The 9,097-nt window shown below is 38.3% G+C and overlaps 1 protein-coding gene across 1 annotated transcript; it reads right to left on the bottom strand.

Moving 5' to 3' along the window:
* Positions 1-287: 287 nt before the first annotated feature.
* Positions 288-8,031, bottom strand: LOC149844178 (long chain acyl-CoA synthetase 1-like). Its single transcript, XM_090002082.1, has 20 exons — positions 7,954-8,031; positions 7,115-7,280; positions 6,665-6,728; positions 6,473-6,562; positions 6,288-6,344; positions 6,090-6,138; positions 5,910-5,986; positions 5,756-5,795; positions 5,570-5,664; positions 4,665-4,832; positions 4,370-4,480; positions 4,188-4,275; positions 3,913-3,979; positions 3,756-3,831; positions 3,543-3,660; positions 2,974-3,219; positions 2,762-2,901; positions 2,473-2,655; positions 2,099-2,218; positions 288-468 (listed from the first exon to the last, which is right to left on the bottom strand). Exons 2-20 carry the CDS (start codon positions 7,261-7,263, stop codon positions 421-423), a joined length of 1,986 nt encoding a protein of 661 aa, XP_089858208.1. The 5' UTR covers positions 7,264-7,280; positions 7,954-8,031; the 3' UTR covers positions 288-420.
* Between the last annotated feature and the right edge of the window lie 1,066 nt (positions 8,032-9,097).

The following is a 9,097-nucleotide window of genomic DNA, read 5'->3' as shown; positions in this document are numbered from 1 at the left end:
TTCTGACCTTTGCATCCAGTTTTTCTGATTTATGTGTCAAAGTTTAAGAGGTTGAAAAAAATGGCCAATAATGTACCAAATTATCAAACCTCAAAAAAAATATTTTTAAGTCAGAAAAACTATGATCCAAGGGTTGTTCCTACTATTTTGACAATGCTGAACACATTCATGAGATCAGATTTTGTAAAAACAACTTTCTCTCCTAAGAGTTCTAACTAGGGGTTCCTCGAGCAGCAAATGCTATCCCAATAATCAATGGCACATCAATAGGAACATGATAGGAGAGGTTAGTGAACGAATTTTTGCATAAAGCACAAGAGACAAATAACTGTCACAAGGAAAGCAGGTTGGTACATCATTAGCTTAACCAACAATATGATCAACCCCACCCAAGGGAAATCTTGATTGAAGCAGGCAAACTCATATCTTCCCTTCTCTCAGATTATTGTACAACTTATCAATATCAACCTGCAATCCAAAACAAAAATGAATAATCAATCTTTATCAACATGAGTGTTTCATCACAAAAACCTGTTTTCATGATGCTGCGTCCTTAGTAGGGGTGGCAAAACCTGACACGACCCGCCAACCCGCCTCTTAGGCGGGTTCGGGTTTGGAAAAAATGAACCCGTTTAATAAACGGGTCAACCCGCCTAACCCGTTTATTAAACGGGTCGGGTTCGTGTTAGGGGTATGCCAACCAGCCTGACCCGTTTAATAAACGGGTTAGGCGGGTGGGTCAACCAGCCAACCCGCCAACCTGAGAACCTGTTTACCCGACCCAACCCATTTATTAAATGGGTTGGCGGGTTGTGTCGGGTTACTCGTTTATTAAACGGGTCGGGTTCGTGTTTGCCACAGCCGACCCATTTAATAAACGGGTCGGGTTGAGGTATGCTGACACGCCAACCCGAGCCGATTGCCACCCCTAGTCCTTAGTGCCCCTCCCTGCATGCCTAGGGATGCAAACGGTTCAGATTTCAGATCAGAAAATACATTGGGGACCTCATCCTGAATCCGACCCATTTGCAACCTTACCCCCGCAGGGTTGAGAACCTCTGGCCAGCAGGGTATTGTGAAAGGCATCCAAGTGAAAGGAGCCGAAGATCGAATCTCCTGTCGGCAATAGAGTGCTGCGTTGCTTTATCATGGTAGGTCTCCATAAGGCTGGCGTTTGAGAGGTTAGTTAACTCACCAAGGTTTACTTTGTAGGGGGGCCGGCCCATTAAGTGGCTTGTCACTATGAAGTAGGGGCGTCAACGCATAGGGTTTACCCAGATCCGACCTGTACCAAACCCTATAGGGTCTGGGTATGGTGATAAATAAGAAGACCCAATTGAGACCTGGGTCCAGACCCAAAAGTCTGATTAATACAAAGAGCCAGGTATAGTTTATGAAATTTTATACAAGACCCTGGCCCAACCCAAGTTCCAATTAAGACCCACAAATTTTCAATGTAAAAATAATAAAAAATATTATTTTACCAGGTATGGCTAGGGTCTGGTTCATGTAGTTCTTATCGGGTCCAGGTATGGTTTCTCTTATTGTGGGTCCGATTAAACTCAGATCCGGACTGATACCATACCCAAAAATCGGGGCTAGGTCTGGTTTCACCTGGGTCCGAACCAAACCCAACCCGTTGACACCCCTGCTATGAAGGTTCCATATTATTAAAACAATGGCTTTACGAATCAGCGTGTCTTCTTTTGTCACCAAGGACATGCGGCCAAAATGGTGTGTCCTTGTGACATAGGTCAGGACCCATTTTCATTAAACCTTGTGTTAGGCCTTACAGAGGCGTTTGTTATTGTTTATTTACTAAGGAACATGCTTTGGATCCAATTGATCTACCAAAAAAACTAGAACCTTTTATCGTAAGTTTTAATGCAATATGAGCCATTGATTTTTCACCCCTCTAAAAAAGCATGGCACGAAAATTACCTCATCTAATGCTGCAATGCATGTTCTCTAGTGAGTAAACTATGATAACAGCATCTACTGAATTTACGCAATCTCATCCTATCTCTGAGGTTCACATGGCTCCACCACAAGTGTGCCATGCTAAAACCAGTGCAATTACTTAGGACTGTTCATTTACCTGATAGTGTTTTAGTAATTGTGCTCTTTTTTTCTTCATTGTAGGAGTGAGAAGGTCTCGCTGTGCCTCAAAACGCACTCTCTCCATAATAATGCCCTTGATATACTCAAACTTCTTCAACTGCAAAACCAAACCATGTTAATTACTGTATTTAAACTTCTCTTAAATTGATTGAAAAAAGAAACCTACTAATTGTCCTGTCTAAAGAGAGGGAAGAAAAAGATAACCAAGTATTCTTGCAATGGTGTGGAATGCAGTATTTCACAGGGTCCAGTACAATTGCTGAATCCCATGCTCATGGTAAATATTGAAGTCAAAATTGTGGGTCCATCTACCCAGACTATACCATAATTCAAGCAGAAAATTTTATTTACTTTGTTCTTGTCAGCAGCAGACTTCAGCTCATGAAGAATGTGTTTTTTCAGCTGCGGAAGGGTGCACAATTCAACAAAGGGATTCATGTGTCCATTAAGCTCTCCCCACTGCTTAGTGTGTTGCTCATTAGGAACGACGACCGCGACCAACATAGACTGGAAGCTGTCACCATATACCCAAATCTACAAAGAGAATGAAAGAGTCACCACTTCATTTGGTTTCAAAAGATTGAACTCAAGGAAGGTTATTTGCTCCAAAGTCTTAACCAAAAAGTAGAGAGTAATGTACATCTTCAACAATAGATGGTGACCCATATATTTTCTCCAGATTCTCAACTGCAATATACTCCCCTTGAGAAAGTTTGAAAATATTCTTCTTTCTATCAATAACCTTTAGTACTCCATTAGGTTGTAGTTCTCCTATATCCCCTGTGAAAAATCACTTGGTATCAGAACAAAAGGAAACACCTTGACTGATCAAAATGTATAGTAAATTCTTACCAGTGTGAAACCATCCATCCTTGAAGACCTCATTCGTTAGTTCAGGATTCTTATAGTATCCAGAAAAGAGTGTCTTGCCCCTAAAACATATCTCTCCACGTGGAGTTTCGCCAAATGGACTATAACCCATTTCTGGTACTTCTTCTAGTTGCAATTCCACAAATGTGCCAGGAACACCAACGGTTCCTATCATGCTTAACTCATCTGGACAGCCAATTGTACTCATTCCACATGTTTCTGTCAGCCCTGGTGTGAAATCCATATAGATTGTCATAAAAAAAACCTTTGTAGTTTGTCATGGGAAAAATTGTGCTCAATGAAACTAAAATAGTCAACTAGTTGCCTGTTTTTTAAAATTTCTAAGCTATGCATTCAACAGACTAGAATTTTTTTAGAGCCCTTTAAACAGTGCATAAGAAAAACAGTCAGTAGATGCCCATAATTAGTGAATTCAAGAACACTCTATTTTCAGGGTTAGTTTCTGGAAAATTCATATTAATTATATCTGAAACTGCCCATGTGATTAACTCGCTTTAACTAACAAGATAAAAGAAGAAGAGACAATGTACCATAGCCTTGTACTACAAATGCACAGCTGGTGACTCTCAAGAATTCCTCAACATCTCCACGCAATGGAGCAGCACCTGATATAATTAAACGTACACGACCTCCTAATCCAGCCTTGATCTATACATAATATGAAGTATGAAAGGTAAAAATTTGCAACTGAAATTCATATGATGTGTTTAGTTTTCTATAAGCAAAGTCCAGTAGAGCAGAACCTTACGAAAAGCAAGCAAGTCTGCCAGAGGAGATGCCAGTCTATGCTTAAAGCCCAGATTCATCATAGAGAGTTTGCTGGTTGGCAGTAAAGCAGTATAAAACAGCAGCATGATCACATACAACCAGATAAAATAAAGAAACAATAGACCAACTTACTATTTGTAAAGAAGATTGAAAATCTTCCTCCTTATGGGACTAACTTCATTTATTGCCTTCACTGCACCTGAAAAATAGAAAGATGGCATTCAGGGTTTAGAACAGAAAGAATGACATATAGCAAAATTTCCCAGAGTTAAATTAACCACCCTTTTACTAAGTACTCTACATATTTGGGATGCACGGTACTGGTTGTACTTGCACCCACTGCAATGAAATAAAATGAAGTGAAGATCAGATAGCATCTTTCAAAAGAATATATAAAGTCTACATGCCTTCATGAACTCTTTCAAATACTCTTGGCACACCAGCAAACAATGTTGGTTTCAATTCCACAAGGTCATCCTTCAGAGCTTCAATATCCTTCACACAAAATCTCAATGATGTTGAATACGTAGTGGCATTATTCATGAGTTCTACTAATTAAAATTAATCCAAAATGATTCAGAAAACATACTCCTTGCCAGTAGCCAACTGAAGCCCCGTTGTGGAAAAAGTATTCCTCAACAATACGGTCGAGGATGTGGGCAAGAGGAAGAAATGATAAATAGCAATCATCCTCCAACATCTTTATTCAGAGCAGGAGAAGCAATTTTCAGTGTGAAATAAAGAATGTTGTTTACATGCATGTGGGTATATCAGTGTATAAGTGTGAAAAAATGCAACTAAGCAGATGATTGATTTGCAAGCAGAGTGATGTATTGATGCTTAACAAATTAACAAAGAAATCTTATTTTCAAAAATCTTGATACCTTATCTTCAAACTGTGCCATGAAAAGATCAATTGCTTTTACTTGTGTGGCATGAGTTTCATGAGTCAAAACAACACCTTTTGGTTCACCACTGGTGCCACTTGTGTACATGATTGTGCATATATCAAGGGGCTTAGGAGGTGAAAGCTCCACAGGATGTTCCTTCCCCTGGATGTCAAGAAAAAAAGCGCATCAGGAAGACCATGAGCAAGGTCACAGAATATATTTTTTAAAGCTTCAGCTTGTAATCCTTTTTATACCAGTTAATCTATAGAAGAATTTGATGCAATAACAAGTATAGCCACACAATAAGGATCAACATGCAAGATGGTGATTGGGAAAATGAATTGGATTTGAGGAAAGACACATTAGCTCCTGAAAACCTTAGGTGATGACACATGACAAGGTAGCTCAAAATGGATTGGTTTCACAAAAGAATCATTCCTTCAATGTTTATTAACATTGGCTAATGAATAAGCTATAGATGTCCATAGGATTTATGAGGGCATTTCCATGCTTAGTTGGATACAGGGCTAATGAAGTTGTAGATTGACCAAGGACTTGACATGCATGCCATATTTTAGTTGGTTTTCCCATTAATTAAGGAAAATTTGGGTTTCTGAATAAAACCTAGACTGTTTAAGATGGTGTTAATCACTATTGGGGTTATTTTGTAAAAAACCAGGGGATTTGCTGTAATTACAACTAAAAAACTTATTTAATATGCTCTTTTGGTGCTAAAAAAAGAAGACAATCGATCCTGGTGTTGAAAACCCTATCAAATGACCATATATGGCATTTATGTCTTTGAGTTCATGCCACAGAGACTTGTCATATTGAACGAGAAAGTTATGATTCATATCCTTGAGAGTCCTATGACTATAAGAATTTCATGATTTACTAACCATATTGAGGAACTCATCCCATGAATGCACTATAACTTCCATTCTTGCAGCATCATCCTTCAGTTCTTTTTCTACTGAAGTAAAGCAAATAACAGCTATGGCCAAAAAAAGAGACGATACAATGGGTCAGAAAATACAGAAAATTCCCAACTCAAAGGTGATTGTTCTTAGTGGATGCTAACTCACATTTCAGCCTCCTTATAGATTGACCATTATTTTTAAGAAGCTGCAAGCAGAAACAGGCTTGTTCAGTATTAAAACGCCATAAGATTGCAACATGATGCTACAAATGAAAGACCAAATACAAATTGCATCTGAATCAAAAGGTGTCTGTCCTCACCCCTGCCAATTTTGTGTTCTGAACAAAGACATAATCAATTTCAGCATGCTCAATTATGAAATCAACAGCATTCGACCCTGTTTCAATATATGGCAATGGCTGTCAAAAGATGAACGTTCAATAATTGTACAATAAAAGAATATGCCATTAGTCATATAGCGGGGGAACAGAGGAAGATACCCAATGTATCATAAAGAGGAACACAAATTAAACTGTGGCCATTGCATGCCTGCACAAGGACCAGATATACCAATCAATCTATCATACTTCTTTTGCAGACAAAAAGTACCTAACCGTAAAGCTTGTTTATTGTTCTAGTTATACTACTGACTACAGAATACGAAAACCAATAAAAACAGATAGCCAAAGGCAACAAACCTCCATTGCTATTATCCACTGAGGACAGTTAGCTCCATAGATTCCAATTCGAGAACCCTATGGTACAAGAAAATGTTTCATTTGGCAAAAGTGGAATGACTATTAAGCAAAAAAATCTAGAAAGGGAGTTAAATCCACGGGTTAGTTATGGTGAAAAGATAATAATACAATTAAAACACACATACCGGTTCTGCACCGGATGAGCGCAAAGCAGAACCAATTTGCAGAACTTCCTCGAAGACCTGTTTGAACGATTTCCACAAATATCCACCAGCCTACCAAGAGAAAAAAAAATCTCATTTCATTATTAAACAAACTACTTTCAGTTTTCTTCTTCAAAATGACTGACACTGTGGTTCGGCTAATCACAAAACTACCTTTCTGTTATTTTTTTCTCTCCACCCAAGCATCCTGTTTCCAGGGAATCTCTCGACGGCCTCCCTTCAGAGCCAAAAAATTAATTTACATGAATAAATATCCAAAAAGATGAAAATCGATTACATTTGGTATGGGAAAAAAATGCCTCACAAAGCTAATTGTACACTCTCAATTGGGCAAATGAGCCTTTTTAAAGATGAGATGTTATTATAAATCTGCAAATTTCAAGCATATTTCTTGGTACAAATATATAAAAAGAGATTCAGCCAAGAAATACATCAATTCTCAAATAGAAAATTCACTCCTTGTTTACAAACTTGCCATAATAAACAATTAACTGGCCATACATCTAAATTTGTCCAAAAGAATAGTGTAAGCAAATCCATAAAAAGTCTCAAGAAACCAAAGTAAACCCACAACTTAAAATCACTGCTTCTAGTAATCATCACCTGAAAACATCCCAAGAAGTGCTCACACCATTCTCCAAGACAGGAAATCCATCTTTGGCCAAGACACTCCTGTAAACAGGCCCAACTGATGGTGTCCCATCCCTCCCTTCCTTCCCACTTTCCACCTGAACAGCATAAACCCTCCTCATCCTTCTTCAGTGAGTCCCTGCAACACTCAAAACCGCAAGAATCCCCAAGCACAATAAATTCCCCGAAAACTTAAAAAAAAAATGAAAAATAAAAAGGCTAAGCAGAAACCAAATCGTACACATAAGGATCACCAAATACTCAAAAAAGAAAAAAAGAAAGAAAATGAGAAAAAGGGTCCCTAAAGAGACCACACCACATTGTCTAGCTAAAACATGCATAAACCAGTATATCACAACACTACAAACAAAATTCAATGTAAAAAAAACACGTCCAACACCAAAGTCTAAGGAAGGAGAAAACAACAAGAGTGAAAACCAACAACCACAACCACACTGCCTTTGCTTTATACACATAAAATCCAACAAGAAAACCGCAGCATGCAGATTACATTTGAAAAACAACACATACACTTCAAAAGCATTACATTTGAAAAACAACACATACACTTCAGAAGCATAAAGCCAACAGGAGAGAGAGAGAAATATATATATATATATATATATATATATATATATATATATATAGAGAGAGAGAGAGAGAGAGAGAGAGAGAGAGAGAGAGAGAGAGTATCATAACATCTCACAACCATGATGCAACATGCATAGTAGAAAAAACAGTTCCACAGGACTTAGAAAGCAACCCAATTTGAGGTAGCATACAACAAGCCCACAGAGCCATGATTCAAGTACCAGGAATTTTGTTTTGGGGATGGTGATGAGGTGATCAATCGAGTGAGTGAGATAAGCCAAGAACAGCAATGATATAGGGAAGTCTCCATTGGATTTGGTTTCTTCTTATAGAGTAAGCAACACTGGTAGTTGAAACTGGTGATCAGAAAAAAACAAGAAAAAAGAGTGAAAGATGCTCAACCATACCAAAGTCAAAGCAGGACTTATTTCATCATTTACTTATGTAAAGAAAAACAAAAAATGGATAAAAAAAAGGATTGCAATAGTTCACAAGGTAAATGGTGCATTGAGAAGAGACACCATTAATGCACCCCATAAAATGTACATGAAGTGGTGAAATTAGAGGACGCGGATTCCCTCATGCGACGTATGATGGGATCCATCATATTCGATCCTAGCCGTCCAACCGACGGCTAGAAGTTGTCCACATTCTCACCCAGAATGTGGAAGCCGTGAGATCGTCAATTGGACGGTTAGGATCAACCTGTGCTGCACGGCATCATATGCACGAGTACAATGATGAGTTGCCCGAAATCAACGGTAGGCTTTATCGCATAATCAATTATGAAAATTAAAAAAAAAAAAATCTCAAAGGTTAGAATTTTAGGAGAAGGAGCCTGTCATCGGGTCGGGTTGGGTCGGTCCGGCAATGGGCATAAAAAATGCTGACCCGAATATTACTTGGGTCATCTTGAACCTAAGCCCATTAACATGTTGGCCAGGTCTGAGTTGGATCAGATACATATTTTCGGATCTGGATTAGTATATATCAGAATATTGATTAGATTCAGAAAAAGAATGCTCAGGATTATTTAGATTCGGGTCAGGACCAGTGCAGGCAAATATAGTCGAACCAGGTCAGAATCGGGTCTAATCGAACCCGTTTTATCTCTTTCATTTGAAAATCAACAGTTATTCGTTTTCAGTGGATCCAGTACCAAAGAGGTGCATATATCACCAGATGGAGATTTTTTCGGTGAGAGTCGATTAAACTGGGATCCAAAACTGGATCCACTCTTCAAAAAATGTATTCGTGTGTTGTGCCTATTGGTGCGTTTATAGATGAGTTTTTTTAAAAAATATTTTATAATAAAAAAAGGTCATATATAACAGATAAATAAAAAGAGGAAAAATGTACAAGCTT

The sequence above is a fragment of the Nuphar pumila genome, chromosome 3 (genome assembly GCF_984573655.1).
Source record: "Nuphar pumila chromosome 3, dmNupPumi1.hap1.1, whole genome shotgun sequence".
NCBI classification, from domain to species: Eukaryota; Viridiplantae; Streptophyta; class Magnoliopsida; order Nymphaeales; family Nymphaeaceae; genus Nuphar; species Nuphar pumila.
This window is presented reverse-complemented; position numbering and strand designations above follow the sequence as displayed.